This window comes from Aythya fuligula, chromosome 1 (assembly GCF_009819795.1).
Source record: "Aythya fuligula isolate bAytFul2 chromosome 1, bAytFul2.pri, whole genome shotgun sequence".
NCBI classification, from domain to species: domain Eukaryota; kingdom Metazoa; phylum Chordata; class Aves; order Anseriformes; family Anatidae; genus Aythya; species Aythya fuligula.
The window spans coordinates 198,963,894-198,981,597 of record NC_045559.1 but is presented as its reverse complement, the minus strand read 5'-3'; the positions used below and the strand labels follow the sequence as shown (position 1 = coordinate 198,981,597).

General features: G+C 44.7%; 1 protein-coding gene across 5 annotated transcripts; it reads left to right on the top strand.

The window, feature by feature from the left end:
* The first annotated feature begins 9,279 nt into the window (after nucleotides 1-9,279).
* Nucleotides 9,280-17,472, top strand: PRSS23 (serine protease 23). Of its 5 annotated transcripts, none has more exons than XM_032191245.1 (2): nucleotides 9,280-9,488; nucleotides 14,274-17,472. In XM_032191245.1, exon 2 carries the CDS (start codon nucleotides 14,287-14,289, stop codon nucleotides 15,400-15,402), a length of 1,116 nt encoding a protein of 371 aa, XP_032047136.1. In that variant the 5' UTR covers nucleotides 9,280-9,488; nucleotides 14,274-14,286; the 3' UTR covers nucleotides 15,403-17,472. The 5 variants fall into 5 exon arrangements, with proteins under 5 accessions (XP_032047136.1, XP_032047128.1, XP_032047143.1 ...); XM_032191237.1 differs by lacking the exon at nucleotides 9,280-9,488 and adding an exon at nucleotides 10,079-10,119; XM_032191252.1 differs by lacking the exon at nucleotides 9,280-9,488 and adding an exon at nucleotides 10,309-10,463.
* Nucleotides 17,473-17,704: the final 232 nt, after the last annotated feature.

Genomic DNA, 17,704 nt, shown 5'->3' with positions numbered 1-17,704 from the left:
AATGAACCAAAGGCTGTAACATATATCTACACTGTGATAATTATTAGCTTCAAATTGACTGTTCTTTGAAATGTGTTTTTAGCTCAAAAAAGACTAGTGACCAGGGCAGAGAATTCTACCAGGGAGTGCAGGATGTTAGGGTAGATCACATTGGTACCTTCCAGCTACAAAACGCTCTTTGTGTGGATAACTTGACTTTATAGTCAAGTTATCAGACAAAGACAGACCAAGATGTTTTGTGGCACTGAAGGTACAACAAAAGCTGGTACTTCTGGCGTCTGCCCTCGTAGCCTAGGTCCACTACTCCAAACACCAGTTATGTAGGACCCGTTACCCACCCACCAGGATGAGGGCAGTGTCAGGATCTTTATTTCTCCTGAGTGTGGCTGAACTGCCAGTCAGAGAGTATCTGTGAGGACATCTGTGTAGGATGAACTGCTCATTCCTTTTCTGCCACAGGAGGTCCTCTGGCCAAGGTGGCCATGGAACGATGCCTCTTTGAGTTACTGCCTTAGGCTGTTGCTAAATGTAGGCAGATACCTCTACTCTGCTTGTCTTAGTTCATGTTTTTGGTGAGGATGAGAAAGTTGTCTTAAATTCTAAATGACACACACGTGTTTAATGCATCAGTCAGCTCTTGGTATTGATGCCCTAGACTCGGGTCTGTAGTACCCATGTATTTATCTGAGTTGGCTTCTGTGAGGCTACATACTCATTATTAGAAATTGAATTTGTCCACATAAACCTGTCATCTTGTTTTGAAGAAACTGAAGAAGACTGAAAGAACAGAAGACTGAAAGAATGCAGACCAAGTGTGTAGATTTGGCACTTAGAAAACAGACTGTTTTGCTGAGTACATTTGAGAGAGAAAATATTTACAGGTCACCAGTATGTACCTGGTACATAGTATGGAGTGGCACAAAGCTATTTTTAGACACTAATCTCTGAATTCTGGAATTCACTAGGAAGCACATTGTGTAGGAAATAAGTTATAAGAAATACAGGCTTGCTATAAATATTCCTTATGCGATGTGTTTCTTCAAGACATATCATCAAATGATTTTCCTGTTCCTATTCCTATTCCTGGTCTAGTGGAAGCTGTCCCTGCCCACGGAAAGGGGGTTGGAATTAGATGATCTTTAAGGTCCCTTCCAACCTAAACCATTCCGTGATTCTACAATTCTGTCTGCTAGACTTTGATCTAGGAATTGCAGTAATTAGTGCTAGGAAAGACCTATTCAATCACCTAAACTGCTATGTGATATTCAAGATCATTCCCTTTCCCAATGTTATTCCTCACACAATTTATATATTCTTCAGAAAAATAAATAAATCCCTTGGGATAGTATTTCACAAGCAGTTTGCACAGTCAGATTTTTTTTTCTGGTGACACTTAGCTCAAATACGTCTTTTCTTATCTCGTTGCTTATACTCTTGTCATTACACTCTTCAATGCTATGTGAAATAATTCCTCCTTAGGGTCCTATACACTCTACACTCCAAGTATAGATTGTTAGATTCCTCCCTTGCTAAACTAAACAAGTTTTCTTTATTTACCTTTATTTTTTTTTTTTTTTTTTTTTTTTACTTAACTGCCTCCATTTGTCTATGTCTCACATGGAACTAGGTAGCCAGAACTGCATATGGTACCGCAGCTGCAGTGCTGCAGTCACAGCTGAGATGCATAAAATAGCAATTATTACCTTGCAAATGTAAGTTGTCATCTGCCACAAGGGAAGGGAAAGGATCATAGGTTAGTGAAACAGGTTGCCTATTTGGAAGAAAAATTTCCTTCACTGTTTTCATAGCTGGATACGCAAGATTGGGAAAACAAACCAAGTTCATCTCAACAAGATGTGAAGAAGAGCTTCCCAAAAGCATTCTCTGGTGAGGAGCGCTTAACTCTGAACAGCATATTGTCATCTAACTTTAAAACTGAAGTGTCCTCTCCACACGACATGTCTAGGCTGCCTCTACGGACACCCAAGAGAAAATGATTCCAGAGTGCAGTTCACCCCATAATAACTGCAGCATCAAATCTGGGTGGGATGGATTCCTCTCCTGAGATGCCTCATCTCCTCTGATTTAAAGACAGCCTTGCTGAGACTACTGGCATAATTTTTAGGTGGCTAAAATTAGCTGAGGTTAATCTTGTTTACTTGTTCCCAAGCTAATCATAACTGACCTCTCCTGGTTCTAAGATGCCTCCTCTTCGTGTTTCAGACCAGAGGCCCCTATCGCACTGTCCCAAGTGCCACGATGACTGTACGGCCTCCTTTAGCTCCAGGCCCCCATGTTCATTCCCCCTGGGAGCTGATTCATGGGTGTTATGTGGACTCACTGAATTTCTACTAGCAAAGGCTTATTTGACCAAGAAATGAAGGCAAAAGAACTCATTAAAATAGTCCCACTCCTTCTGTTTGTCATTCAGTGAAAGTCAGAGTGATGCTCCTGCTTCAGGCATCCCCACAGCCCTGCTTCTATCCCAGGATGATCTTGCCAACAGCAGCACCTTCAGTCCTTCCTCCCCCCAAAGGAAAGTTTTAACTAAAAGGCTCTGTCTGCGCTGCCTGGCCCCATGTAGCTAGAACATAGCTGAAATATGATGTGGCCCTCACTTATGAGTCACGCTGCTAACTTCAGGGTGTCTCCATGTTGGGTGCAATGTGACCAGACGTCAGGCTAAGTCTGGGCTCAGGCGTCATAAAAAGCCCACCAGTTCTTGCTGTACAAGAGGACAAGGAAAGGCCCTTCCCAGCATTAGCCACACGATGTCAGTGCAAAGGTTGATGGGCAGGTGGTGAAAGGTTTGCATCAAACACTGTGCCAAAACTTGTGGGCTCTCTCTAGGGGATGATACAAGCTCTAGCCTTCTTCTTTGCTTTGCTCACTGAACACAGGCTTCTCTTTAAAGAAGCAGGGCACAAGGTGAGTATGATCCCAACGAGGAGCTGAAAAGCAGTCTATTAATACCCTCAATGACCTTATAACTATATAGTAACCTCATGGGCACATACAGCACTTAAAAATATTATAGCTCACTATTCTTAGACGAGCACACTGCAGATTCAAAACTTCCAGACAGAGCGGTGAAACCTAGAGAAGAATCTAAACAGATTCTGCAGAAAGACACAGCCTAACATGAAAATAAAAACAGTAGTGATGAATGTGACCCAGCTTTGCACAAGACTGAAGATTCCCTTTTTCAGGAAATTCTTGAGGGTCTCAGTGAGTGCAGTTGCAGTGGATGTTTTATTTTTAAGGTGTTATTTTGCAGTTACTTCACCGTATTGATATGTTGTTTATCCAAATGGTGAAGATGCAGTGTCTTACAAGAATCTCAGCCTTGTTGGAGTAAATCCAGGTGCCTGTTTTATTTCAACGTGTTTTCACTATCATGAAATTAAAGGGGCACTGTTAGTTTAAATATCACTTGTCAGAAATGTTTTCAGTAATATGATTACTAGCAACTCCTAAGATCTGTAAAGTTTAGAACATATGTCATATATAGCTGTGAACTTTGAACCAAGCTGAATACAAAATGTTATTCCTTCCTTGTTTTCTTCACTTAGTTTATGTATCTCACAGTTTGATCAAGAATTTCTATGTAATAGACTCTATTTCAAGCAGATATTTAGAGAAGCCCTGTCAGACTGATGTAGGCTCCCAATGAGCCTTTCAAATAAGAACTCTGGGAAAAGAAACTGCAAGATTATTCCTAAATGTATGTGTAAATGTAAAAGGCCAGTGATTGGCCTTCACTTATATTCAGTCCAATGTTACCTCATGGGTTTCCCATGTAGTAGTAGTTTAGTTTCCCAATAATTTTAGAAATTGCAAAATCTTAGAAAATGCAAGAAAACCAAGCTTGGTTTGTCTCAGGCAAGGGTATTTATCGCACAGTTACGTCTGCAGATGGAATTATGCAATTGAAACCTTCCCCTATTAGAGCAATTAGATGCTCAAATTATTCCCATTAACCCAGAAAAAAAAAGATGACACATGGAGTGGGGTTGACCTCATGTAACTGTAAGCATCTAAAAATTTGATTTAACCCTTTCAAATAGACAGTGGAAGGAAATGAGCATTTTTAAAGGATGATTGTCTTACCTTAAATGCTCTTTTAGGATGTAAGGATATAATAAATCATGCTCTGAAGCAGCCCATCAAGCAAAGGGAACCTAGAGTAGTCATGTCTAGTTTGTAGTTGCTTTTGGTTGAGCAGAGGAATCCTCTCCAAGGGTTCAGAGACCTCTACCATGATCTGCTCCATTGTGCTGTTGATGAGATTTCTGCCAAGACAGGAAGGACATTGCATACATTCAGCTGCCAGTTCTCCTGCTTGGCAGTCCTTTTCATAACACAAACATCTGAGTCTGGGTCCTCATATGCTGCCAGTAAAAGCATATTGCTTCTGAGAACTGGGGCTAAATGCCTCCCCCCCCCCCCACCCTTCTGTCCACAGTCTTTGAAAACTATGAACAAAATTCATTTTTTCTGGGTGGTGTCATCTACTGGTGTAACATATCTGAGGTAAACGCATGGCCTTCCCCTTCCTGCCATCAGAGAACCCGGTCATTGAACAGTCACCACTGTGTTATCATCACGAAACTACAGAGAGATAGAACGTGCTCCCACACACGCTGCACAGATTGGGAACTGAGACAGCAAAAAAGCCTTTCCAGGAGTCCTGAAACGAAGTAAGAGCTGAGATAGGGATAGGACTTGCTTCTCCAAAGTCAATACTCATGCTCTCATTGCTCCATCATTCTTGCCTTCCAAATAGCCTGTCTTCAAAGGGATACAGCCTTCAGACTGAACTTCTTCCTCCCAGATTTGGGAAACAGGGCACCTGTGTGCAGGGGTCTTCATCCCACACAAGGAAAAGGCAGCCTGCTGAATAGATGCTATTACAGTGGGGAGCTGCAGCCCTTTTCTGCTGCATTACATCAGCAGTGAGCAATGGGAGGACTCATTTGAGCCAATTGTGGGTTGTCATTCTTCCTTCCAGACTCAGTGGCCTCTGAAATCACTCCATTGTCTGCGTCGGAATCTGGCACAGGCCCATAATGCCAGGTTACTTCACTTCCCTGCAGAATAAAAGATTTCTTCAACCATGAGAAATTATCTCCTGACAGTGCCATTCATTAGGGCTCCCACCTGTAGACTGTTTCATTTTCAGCTTACTCGCAAGGTGCTGAAAAGTCAGCATGTGTGTTATCACTTGACAATATAGTAGAGCTAATACCTCTTCACCTTTATGTATGTTGTCACTTTTTGCTCTTTCCCTCAACAATGGCTCACAGTAATGCTCAGATCTTGGACTTCGCTCTTTTTTAAAAAAAGCTCGTGCAGCTCAATTCTACCAGAATTCTCGATTCTTAGGATATGTACACTTAGAAAAAAATAATCTATAATTCATATTTTTTTCCTCTGTTGAACTGGAAAGCTAAAGCATTATATTTTGTTCAGAGCTGCTGCAGAGAGCTGTGCAGTAGTTCTTTTTTTTCTTTTATTTTCTTTTTTTTTCTTCTTAAGGCAAGCATTGAGATAGGCTAGGTGAACTGTCCTTTCTGCATTTATGGTTCAACTTATGCTCTAAAAATAATTGAGATCTAGAAGTTTTCTGGGGAGCAACTAATTGTCTTGTAATTCAATTTCAAACTAAAGGTTCTTCCCCACAAGTTTTGGCTTGAAAAAAGTTTTGCCCAGTGCCTTCTTTAAGGTTTCCTTCTCTGGAGAAGTCATGTACACACCATGCCTTGTGGCTACCATTCATCAACATGTATTGTACACAGAGCGACATTATGTCTGATAATCTCTGTAACCAAAATACTGTGGTCTATTAGCTTCAGAATCAGAGAATCACAGAATGGCTGAGGTTGGAAGGGGCATCCAGGGTCCAATCCCTCCACTCAAGCAGGAACCCATGGAGCACACTACCCAGCATTGTGTCCAGGTGGCTTTTGAATATTTCCAGGGAAGGAAACTCCATAGCCTCTCTGGGCAAACTGTGCCAGTGCTCAGTCACCCTCACTGTAAAGTTTTTCTCATGTTCAGCTGGAACTTTCTGTGGTGCAGTTTGTGCCCATTGCCTCTTGTCTTATTGCTGGGTACCACTAAGAAGAGTCTGGCTCCATCCCCTTGACGCTCTCCCTTCAGATATCTATAAGCATTGATCAGTTCCTCTGAGCCTTCTCTTTTTTCAGGCTGAAGAGGCCCAGCTCCCTCAGCCTTTCCTCACATGAGAGATGCTCCAGTCCCTTGCTCATCTTGGTGGCCCTTCACTAAACACTCTCTCCATTATGTCCATGTCTCTCTTGTACTGGGACATAGCACTCCAGGTGTGGATCATCTCCCTCAGCCTGCTGGCAATGCTCTTCCTAAGGCAGCCTTCTTGGCCACGCAGGCATGTTGCTTGCTCATGGTTAACTTGGTGTCCACCAGGACTCCCAGGTCCTTCTCTGCAGAGGTCCTTCTCTCCAGCAGGTCAGCCCCCAGCCTGTGCCAGTGCCTGGAGTTATTCCTCCCCAGGTGCAAGACCCTGTACTTGCCTCTGCTGAATTTCAAGAGGTTCTTCTTTGCCCATCTCTCTTATGTGTTCAGTATTCCACCTGAATAGCAGCACAGCACTCTGGGGTATCAGCCACTCCTCACAGTTTTGTGTCATCAGCAAAATTCCTGAGGAGGTACTCTGTCCCTTCACCCAAGTCATTAATGAATAAGTTAAAAAATATTGGACCCAGCATCAACTGTTTGGAGACACTGCTAGCTACAGACCTCCAGATAGACTCTTTACCACTGATCACAGCCCTCTGAGACCTGCCATTCAGCCACTTCTCAGTCCACCACACCATCCACTCATCCAGCTCACACTTCCTGAGCTTGCCTATAGATAGAGAGAGTGTCAAAAGCCTTGCTGAAGTCCAGTCGGACAACATCCACTGCTTACCCCTCATCTAACCAGCTAGTTGTCCAGTCTTGGAATGCAATCAGGATGGTTAAGCATGATTTCACTTTGGTGAATCCATGCTAACTACTCCTGATCACCTTCTTGCCTTCCACATGCTACAGACCAGCTCGCCACAGTGGGAGGTGCTGCCCAAACATAACACAAAAAGATGATCTTTCCCCCCGTCAGATACAGAGAGATGGCTGCCAGTCACAGGATGATAAAGACACGCAGGGAAACCATGGGAAGTGTGGTGGGATTTCTCTGACTAATTGCGGACATTTACATAGACACTTCATTTTGGAGGGTGTCCTTCTCCTTTTCCTGTGTCCTAAGTGTCCAAAAGAGGTCACGCAATTAAATCCTGACAGCGCCTCTTTCTCTTCATTGACAATGAGGGCACACAGAGTGAACACCTCAGATGTAGACCTCTACATGCAAATGTTTATGGTTTGAATGAATTGCCCAAAGACAGGTTTCTAGTCTCATTTGAGATGCCTTAGGGCACCCTACCTGACTTTCAGACATTTCTCCAGATGGGAAAGATCTGTAGGCATATATTGTACTGTGGATCTGCCAGGACATCCCAAACCCTTACACTTATGTGAGGTTAATCCCACCACAGGTATCTCAGCAGTATCTTCTCTCTGTATCTTGTCTTTGTATCTTATCTCTGCCTCCTTATCTGCTGTAAACATTTCAATCTATGTCATGCGTTCTAGGACAGTGTCTATTTGAATTTGTGTCTTGAAGTCAAGCAGTCCTACAGTCAGTCAGAACTTATTCACAGTCACTGTAAAATAATGTGGAAACCACACAAAGAAGGAAGCATTTATACTAACATTCTTCCCACTGATATTCTTGAAAACTGGTGTCACATAGAAAGGCTGATATAACTAAGCTGAAACAAAGAAGGGACATATAGAGAGTTTATTCAGTGGTAGATTTGGGGTTATCCAGAAATGACCGCTGGGCAATCAGTACTTTATTAGAAGAGTCTGAGTTGTCAAGAGGCCTCAGCTGGAGTGGTGACCTGCTATAGCCAGGAAGACTTGTGGGAGGAAAGCCGGGAAGTGCTCTGGAACAAACCTGGCAGTTGTGACAAAAGAAGCTGTGTGCCCATGGAATGCAAGAGCCCCCCTGAATCATGGCTGCAGCTCTGATTCCCCCCACATAACCAAACCTCACAACACTTTCACCCCCTGCAGCTGAACTAGTATTGCCAGCCCTGCTTCCCTCTGGCACCTGTTGCATTTGCGATCTGGGTTTCTGCTGGAGGTGTTTGGCTTCTACCCCTGGGCACCTCTGCCTCACGTTATAATTGTCTCTTATCATTTATAGTTGAGAATGATTAGTCTAAGTATTAATGATTTTTGTACCGCTTACATTTTCCAGCCATCTGTTAAAACTTTTTTTTGCAGACCCAAATGGGTTTGGTGCTAGGCCCAAGTAAATGCAAATTTAAAAATTCATGCCAAATAATTTAAGGTCCCGTAACACCCCAGCTCCTCACACAGTGTCTGTGAGTGGGGCAGGGCTTTCACTGTGCTTCAAGCTTCACTGGCCCTTTGTTAGAGTAGCAGCAGGGAGAGGAGGTCAGCAGAAGGCAGCAAATAAACTGATTCTTGTGAAATTTATATTTCCTTTCTGGGGCAGTGGTGATCAGCTGGGAATTTTGGCAAAACCTTTGTGGATTATTCCCTCGGAGTTAAAACACATTGCAGGATTTTTGCCTCCTTGGCTCCAGCTTCCCTTTTCCTTGCCAGGTGTCATTATAAGGATTCAAGAAGGATGAGTAATTAAAACCCATAAAACGAGTGTGTCTGACAATTAAAGTCAAATATCTGATGAAGTAGTGGAGGTGACAGGCTGCAGGTCTGATGGACCATCCACCTCTGGGCCCTGTGATGGCAGGAGGGTCATGGAGAAGGGACCCATCACATTGGCGACCCCGAACTCCCAGCTCTGCAAACACCTTGGCACCCTTGGTGGGGATCCCACAGAGCCACCCCAAAACCTCCAACCACAGGGCCACCCCGCGGCTGAGGTGGCAGCGGCGCAGTGTTGGGACTAAAAAGAGTGAATGGAAAAAAAGGTGTTTTTTCTCACGAAACTAATAAAAACAACAGTGTAAAGACTTAAAAAGGAGGAAAAAAGAAAGTGGGGCGGCGGCCTGAGTGGGGGAGGCCTGCGTGGAGAGAGGGAGGGGCCGGGCCCCGACCTCGGCTTCTCCCGCCCGGCCGGCCGGGGACAGGGCGCCTGCGCCGGGGGCAGCGGGGCCGGGGGTCGGGGCTCGGAGCTGGGGATTTGGGGCTGAGGGGCTCGGAGCCGAGGGCTCGGGGCACGGCGGCGGCTTGGGGAGCCACCTGCGGGAGGCTCCGCTCCGCCCCGCTCCGCCCCGCTCGGAGCAGGCGGCCGGGGGAAGGCGCCCCCGAGCCCCCTCGCAGGCGGCGGCAGGGATGGGACCGGCCCCGCCGCCACCTGCCTGAGCCGCTCCCGCAGACGCCGCCGCCGCCTCCTCAGCGGGGGAGCCCCGGTAGGTCCCGCCGGGGTGCTGGGGGGACACGGGGTGCCGGTGAGGGCTGCGGGAGGGGGACTGAATTTGGAAGCCCCCCTGAACGGGAGCATGACCCGGCGCCGCAGACATAAAGGGGTAAAAGGCTGATGTGCGGCTAAGCGGCTCCAGAGGGGGAGGACAGCCCTTCCCCGGCTGCCCGCTGAGAGTTAGAGACCCCAAAGGGGGCTGCCGGCGCATCGGGGAGCATCTGGTGCGAAAGGCGCTGGTGGCAGGGCGACTTGGTGGCGATGCACGCATCGGGATGCACAGGAGGAGTTGGAAGTAGTCCTGCGAGCCCTGTGCTGGGCTTCGCATCCTTAGCTTGCTCTTGCAAGCGTGTGCGAGGGTCTCCTTGAAGCTGTAGCTGGGACAGCTCTGAGGAGTGAGGTCGGTGGAGCAACGCAGCAGGAGCCGCCCCACAGCAGCAGCAGCCACCCCACAGCACATCGCCCAGGTGGCCAGATAGCCCCTGGCACGCGTGTCCCTGCCTGCCGTGTGCTTTGTTCAGCTGTGCCGCAACCCCTTGCGAGGAAGCGGGGAGAGACAAAAAGGAGAGGAGGGAGGGTGGAAGGAGGCAGGGAAAAATGTTTGACAGAAATTGGACCGAGAGGTAAGCAGGCAGAACACGAGCTCTCTCTGTGTGTGTGTGTGTGCGTGTTGCCGATGCGCGTGTCAGTGCCCACTGTTGTATGTGCTGGCAGACGCCGTTGGCCTGCCGGTATCAAAGTTTGTTTCAGGGTTTTCTGAGACGTCTCTGCTTCCAGCCCTCCGTCTGGCGGTGAGGCTCTGTAACTCTTGCACCGCCTCAGCATCGCGGGCAGGCGGGCAGAGGTTGCAGGGTAATGGCAGTAACGCTCCCGCAGTTGTTGCAGCGCGACTTGATTGCTTCTGCTGTGCTTTAACAAGTTCTGCGACTAGGAAAAGCAGCTGAGGTGCTTTGGCACGGTGGTAACGGTAATTTGGTTCACCTCTATAGTTCGGTTTGAGGCAAGTTTTTCTCTCTCGTGCTCTCTTCCTTTTTCTTTCTCTTTTGCAGTGTTAATCATTCTGGCTTCCAGTGCTGTGGAAAAACTTTGTTCATTTCAAAATGTAACAGAGACTGTTCCGTTCATGGGCTTTCATACTGTACATCCCAGGATTTATTGCTATTTAACCATCTATTACAAGAACCACCCTCGAAGCAGTGAACTCTTCCAGAAAAATTACTTGCTTATAAGAAAATGATTCGTGTCCATTCTGAACAAGGCAGCTCTCTTTCACCAACATCTATCTCAAGGCATGAATACCCATAGCAGGCAGGGAAATGTGTCTGCAAAGTGTTTTAGTGGTGTGGGGAGCCCCAGGGTAGCTGTCAGTGTTTCCATTCTCCAAACAATTTTAATTCCATTAGCAAGTGTGATTATGTACAAACCGCTTTCTAGGGGGTTCCTATGCTGGATATCAGAGCAGGGCTTTGTACTGAGTCAAAGGGTGGATTGAGTTTATGACACAGTTTAAATAGAAACAGAAGAGCAGTACTACAGTAGAACAGCGCGTCGTAATTCATTCACTATCGTTTTGTGATAGCTGTTCAGGGAAGTGCTTGCTTCTTACCAGTTTGCTCTGTCTGAGAACATCTCTCAGAGTCACCCACAAGTAAGTAGCTGAGCAGAGTGTGTTTGTTAACATTGTTGCAGTTGCATTGTTATTTTTTTGTTTGTTTGTATATGCTTTATTTTAAACAAAAAGGAAAAAAGAGAAGAGGCTATCCGGTAGGTTTCTCTTTAAGTTTGCACTGTTTTTTTAATTCCTTCATTCTTTTGCTTAACCACTTATTTTTAAAGAGGGAGGATCTACACAGCAAGACGTTCTGTGCACTAATTTGGCATCTTGTTAAAAAATAAGACATTTTCTCTATTGCAACTGACAGCTGATTTATTACCAGTTATGTCTCCAGATGAGACATAATTACAAAGACATCTGTAGATACCTTGGTTTGTGAGCATCTGTGGTCAGGTATAAACTTATGACTGTGTTTTATTGCAGTTAGGTTTTAATAACCTTTGAAATAATAGCAAAGTTCTGTAGCAGATGAAAAGGCTGCTTTATCCCGTGTATCTGCGATGCGATTACCGCACAGAAGCTGCGGGGAGGGTGTGGGAAGGCCTGCCTAGGGACATGAAGTGGAATACGTACCGCTTTGACAGAGCACGGTGTAGATACAGATACGGTCTTTCTGAAGCCTTTTTTCAGGACAGAGTGGAGTCGCAGCTCTTGCCGTGGTCTCTTCATCGGGCGGCTGCCCTCTGCTGTCTAAAACTGCCTTTCCAGCGTTGGTGCTGCTGTGGAGGGGATGGTAGGGAGGTGAGGGAGGGCAGGTTGCCGGGAGAGGCAATTTCCCAGCTCCGCTGATGCTCTCGTTGGAAGCAGAGGAGCTGTTGGGCATGCTGTCCCTTCATCGGGTCGCCGTGCTGACAGGCACTGGGGATTCTTGGTGCTCGTGCAAATAACAACTGACAAGATGCTTCCAGTTATCCCCTGACAGCTAAATAAATCAGCTGAAGGCCGGCATCGACTCAGTTAGCACAAATGGTTTTTACATCCAAGAAGTGGCACGAGTGGTGCAATTTAAGTAGAGATTCCATCTATCAAAAAAGCTTCAGATGTCATTTATGGGAATTACTTTGGTGTGAAGCAGATGACAGCAGGCTTCATATAAATATGCGCTCCTAATAATGAGATCTGCTACCTGATGCACTGCCTAAGTGTGATTTAGTCTTTCTCAGCAACAGTAAGCGCTCCTGTGTCACTCCTCATTGTCACCAGTGAGGACAGTTAACAGTTGACTGATGCTAGTGTATATCACCATTGTGAGGATACAGCATTCATCACTGTTACCTTCTTTTTGTGTATTTTCCTAATTGCTCTTTTACAACAGATACATCTGATATACAGCAAGTGTTTCTTGTTACATGAATCAGAGACGATCTGATTTGATAGCTTGCAAAACACAGCCAGCACCCAGTATTAATCTCTGCCATAGATAGAGCCAGAGGAGCTGCTGGTTTTCCTTGAATAAATAAGCAAGTATTTTCTGATTTTGTGGCATTTAAGATTATGCATGTCTGATTTATGTTTAAAATGGCCTGAATTTTCTGGCATGATTTGCCTGTTAGGTATTAAATAACTCATTCTATAGAAATCATAGAATGGCTTGGGTTGGAAGGGACCTTAAAGATCATCTAGTTCCATGTGTAGAGCTTAGAGCTTAGTTGTTCCAGAAGAAAATATATCCCTTTAAAGACATCCTATTTGTTATTTAAAAAATTATCAACGGAATGACTGGTTGCTTCTGACAGAGTCAGTACCTGCCTCTGTGGGTATCAGTAGCATCAGCTCTGTTCATCTATGTCTGGTTTTTGGAATCAAAATGTTTTGATTTCCTCTCATGAGTCAATTGATATCTTGAACATTGTGTGCTTTAATTATAGCCTCCATTCCCAAAGAGGACGCTACCAACAAAGAAGGGATCCAGGCCTAATATTTGAGTTGGACACCTTCAGACTTCCTCAGTTTGCAGTGTTCGAAGTCTTTTTCAGCAAGGCTTAGGAATGGCGTGTGAGCAGCATTGGAGAGAAGGATTTTTCTTTTTTATTCTTAGATAGCTGTGGTCATCTCCTGCATGGTTTGCTTTGATTTGCTTGGTTGAGGTATTTCAGGAATGATCTTGCAGTTGTGATCAGCGTAACCTCAGCAGGGTTTAAATATGTGTAAGCTCAACATAATTGTGAAGTTTTGTTTGAATAATCCTTGTATGAGGGAGATCCTGCCTGCCTTCTTGCCCAGGGCACAGTGCCTCCTGCAGCGATTCAGCTGTATGGCTAATTTTCAAGTAAACTAAAGTTACACATTTTCTTGACACAATACTAGTGCACGCTGTTCTCTGCAGTCTGAGGCACTCTGCCTGGGGTTCATAAACACATTTACAGCCCCATTTCCCTCCCCGTGCTCAGAGGGGGTTGGTTTGCATTTCTAATTAATTAAGTTTATGAAGGAATAAGTCAGTATGTTAACTGAAAATTCCCTCAGGAGCTGTAAGCTTGCTTCATTAGCTGACTGTGTAATCACGATTGGCCTTTCTCATGTAAGCTTAGGGGAGGGCGAATGCTATGTGGAGCAGAAACCTTCCTCTGGTGTGAGCTGCAAGGAGAAGCAAGTCTCCTGTGCGATCACGTTGTGCCAGCCTGTTCTGTTAGGGTTATCTTTTTCCTCCTGCCTTTTCCTACCATTAGCATGATGTTTCTGGCTAAGACAGCAAACTGAGGTGTTTGAAGGGACCCCTCTCAGTGATGTCAGAGGGTAGGTGGGAGCTTTCAGAGAATTCTACTGCAGCTGGATTACAGCATTCTCTAAAGGCATTTATTCTTTGCAGGAGTTACGGTATCTGGGTGCAGGAATTTATGCATAATGTGAGTTTTCTAGACACGGAGTAAAGACAAATACCGTAACTTGTCACTGATGGTAACTGGGACTTGGTGGCTCAGCACACCTGGAGGTTAAATATCCTGGGTTTCATGTGTTAACCTGGGACTTTTGCTTCAAGATACAGGCTGAGGCATTAGTTTAATGCTAAGAAGCCTGAAGAACTTAATGCTATTTTGCTCTGCTCAAATTGCTTGATTTTGACCAAGTATCATAGTTGCTTAACAAACCATAGCTTAGCAAAGCAAATTGATCTTGCAACAAGTTTGGGTGAGTAACTGGACTTTCTTTTGCTTTCCACAGACCAGCATTCAGAATGGCAGGCTTGTCCACGTTAATCCTCCTTTTGTGTGCTGCTAAAGATGTGATGCCCTCCAGTCCTCACTGGAAGCCAACATGGCCTTCTTACAGAGTTCCAGTCATCCTGCCACAATCTACCCTCAACTTGGACAAGCCACAGTTTGATGCTGAAGCCAGACTGGATGTGGTATCTCCCTGCGGCCCAGCCTGCCACAAAAGTTCTCCGCTGCCAACTTACGAAGAAGTGAAGAACTACCTGTCCTATGAAACCTTGTACGCTAACGGTAGCCTCACTGAAACTGAAGTGGGCATATACATTCTGAGCAGCAGTGATGGGTCTCAAGGCAAATCTCGAACTAAGAGGCAGATCTATGGCTATGACAGCAGGTTTAGCATTTTTGGGAAGGACTTCTTGTTGAATTACCCGTTCTCCACATCAGTGAAGCTATCCACAGGTTGCACAGGGACACTGGTGGCTGAGAAGCATGTTCTTACTGCCGCTCACTGTATCCATGATGGCAAGAGTTATGTCAAAGGAGCTCAGAAACTGCGGGTGGGCTTCCTGAAGCCAAAACTGAAAGATGGCAGCAAAGGGGCCAATATCACCAACTCAGCAATGCCTGAAAAAATGAAATTCCAGTGGATCCGAGTGAAACGGACACACGTCCCCAAAGGATGGATCAAAGGCAACGCCAATGATATTGGCATGGATTATGACTATGCCCTGCTGGAGCTCAAGAAGCCTCATAAAAGAAAGTTTATGAAGATAGGTGTGAGCCCACCAGCAAGACACTTGCCTGGAGGGAGGATTCACTTCTCTGGCTACGACAACGATCGTCCAGGAAATCTGGTGTACCGTTTCTGTGATGTCAAAGATGAAACGTATGACCTGTTGTACCAGCAGTGTGATGCCCAGCCAGGTGCGAGTGGATCTGGGGTGTACGTGAGGATGTGGAAGAGGCAGAATCACAAATGGGAACGTAAAATTATTGGAATATTTTCAGGCCATCAGTGGGTGGACATGAATGGCACCCCACAGGATTTCAATGTAGCTGTTCGCATCACACCCCTCAAATACGCACAGATCTGTTACTGGATCAAAGGCAACTACCTTGACTGCAGGGAAGGATAAAGACAATGAAACTCCATGAAAGCACTTAATGACTGGTTTTAATTACTCATATGAGGAGAGGCTAGACTTCTGCTGCAAACGTGTGTGATACATTCTTGTAACATCAGGATGTGAGATGTAGCTTTTTGAGCAAGCCACCTTGTTCTCAGGACTGGGGCTATGTGGTGCTGTCATTACAACTAGAAACTTGCTGTCATTACAACTAGAAACTGGGGTTAAAGGAACATCATCTGGGAGGGGAAGGAGCAGGTGGACTTGCTGAATTTGCAGCTGAGCAACTGAAGATTAATGAGGGGCGGATCAGTAAACAGTACAAAATCAGAACCGTCTCCAAAGAATCCTATAAAAGGGACGCTGTTGACTATCTCATGCCTATGATGTTTGTTTTAATAAATCCTAGGATTAGTAGAAATGCTTTGATCTGAACTTTTAAAAGAAAATATTTCTATGCTGTTGGGGGCTGAAGAGGGGCATTTAATAGTGTTTGCAACCCAAACATTACAGCTTTGTGTTCCTGCATGAGAAAGGGAGTGTGAAAAGGGCAAGGCATGCGCTGTGGGAGATGAATGCCACACAAATAGCGTGAAGGGTAAATAACTGCATAACACTTCTAACCTTCTTTCAGCCTGAGTGATCTGAGACTTTATTAGTAACATAGTTAAGAAAAATGCTTTTTAAGCAAACAGACCTTGATGTTGCAAGGACTTAACTGTGAAGATGATGTTGGTCACGTGAGCAGTGCCATTGCATCCTGCTTTGGGAAACATAGATCACACATGGGCTTAAATCTTTTTAGCAGCTGGGGCACAGCCTCATACCTATCAGGATCCCTACAAATATTCTATTATAGAAAGCATATGGGGATGGAGGTTTGTCCTCTGTTATGTCCTGCATAGATTATTTTTTTTTAAGGAAAATTTAATGTCAGCAACTGAGACATTTCATAGGGGAAGCCTGTCTTGCTCTTGATGATGATCTGAATTGCTGACTGTAAAGCAGGCAAAGGGTAGAGCAGGACAAGGGTTTTACTGAATTTTCCACGCTCTCTGTTGACAATCCATGCTGTCTACCTAAACATAAATGAAGTAGAAGAACCCTAGATTTATAAGTGTCTCTCTATCATATCCCTTTCACAGCATAATTTGTACAGCACTTTGACTTCCTTTTCTTGTGTTGTTTGAGGCAGGGACCACCTTCCCTGTCAAATTTTTCAGTTACAAATAGTTCTTGGCAAGTGCACAGTTCAGTAATTCTGCTGAAACAGAGCCAAATTGCAGGATGTAATCTGAGTTACTAGGAAGTGATGCTCTGCTGTCTTTTATAGACATCAACAACTTATATTTTTACTACAGCGGAATTGTAGTTTAAAACAAGAAGTGCCTTGTATAGGTAACATCAATCCAGCCAAACACTTGTAGCTTAGCAAACAGCATTGGGAAGTCAGCGTGGTCTGTACAAACGGTGTTCTCAGGTGGATCATGCCACTGTATTACAGTAACATAGTTAAGTACATGCTGCCATGACAATATTATTTTCTTAAATAGGAGAATAGACACTGGCTCCAGTTCCTCTTCCATCCATCTCTCACTGTCTCCTGAAGCTTACCAAGTTGCCCCTGGCTCTTGGTGTTATGGGGCAAAGGCAAGGCCCTGGTGTGAAATGACAGAGCTGGAAGGAGTGAGTCTGAGCAGGGCTTCCCTATGCTATACAAGGAAAATGTTAATTCAGCTAAGCCTTTCTTTCACTCTACTAATTACTGTGGCATTTGTAAACATATGCCTGATGGTGCTTTATCTTTGTGATGGCTTTGGCTCTAGTTCTGAAAGCCATTTGTGCTAGAGCTGCCTATGATTATTATTTTTATAGGTGCAGCATATGAAAACATGGACCCTCACGGGTTTTTGGTGCACTCAGATACAAGCAGCTACTAATGCTTTGACGTATGAATAATCACCACATGTATCTGATGGTCTTTTTCTGCCTTTTTAATTTCCTTTACTCTATGACTGTTGTCTGGAGCACTTTTGTTTGAATGTATCACAGTGAATAAAGAAAGTTATGGAATTTCAATGCAGATATTCTTGTATTTGTACTATACTTGGGTTACACTTTCAATCTTATTGCACAGTTACTTATTTGTAAAGGCATTCAAATGCAGAAAAGATACATTAACATACTAAATGCTGCTTGTTTTCCTTCATTTTTTTTTCTTTCCACCTCTTATGCACATATATATATATATATATATATATTTCAGTGGGATTAATTACTGGTTTTTTTGGACAGTAGAAGTCAATCTTAG

Coding starts and splice junctions, on each gene's coding strand:
- PRSS23 (XM_032191237.1), top strand. CDS start 10,094: ATGTTTGACAGAAATTGGACCGAGAG. Junction 10,120..14,273: donor GACAGAAATTGGACCGAGAG/GTAAGCAGGCAG, acceptor TGCTTTCCACAG/ACCAGCATTCAGAATGGCAG.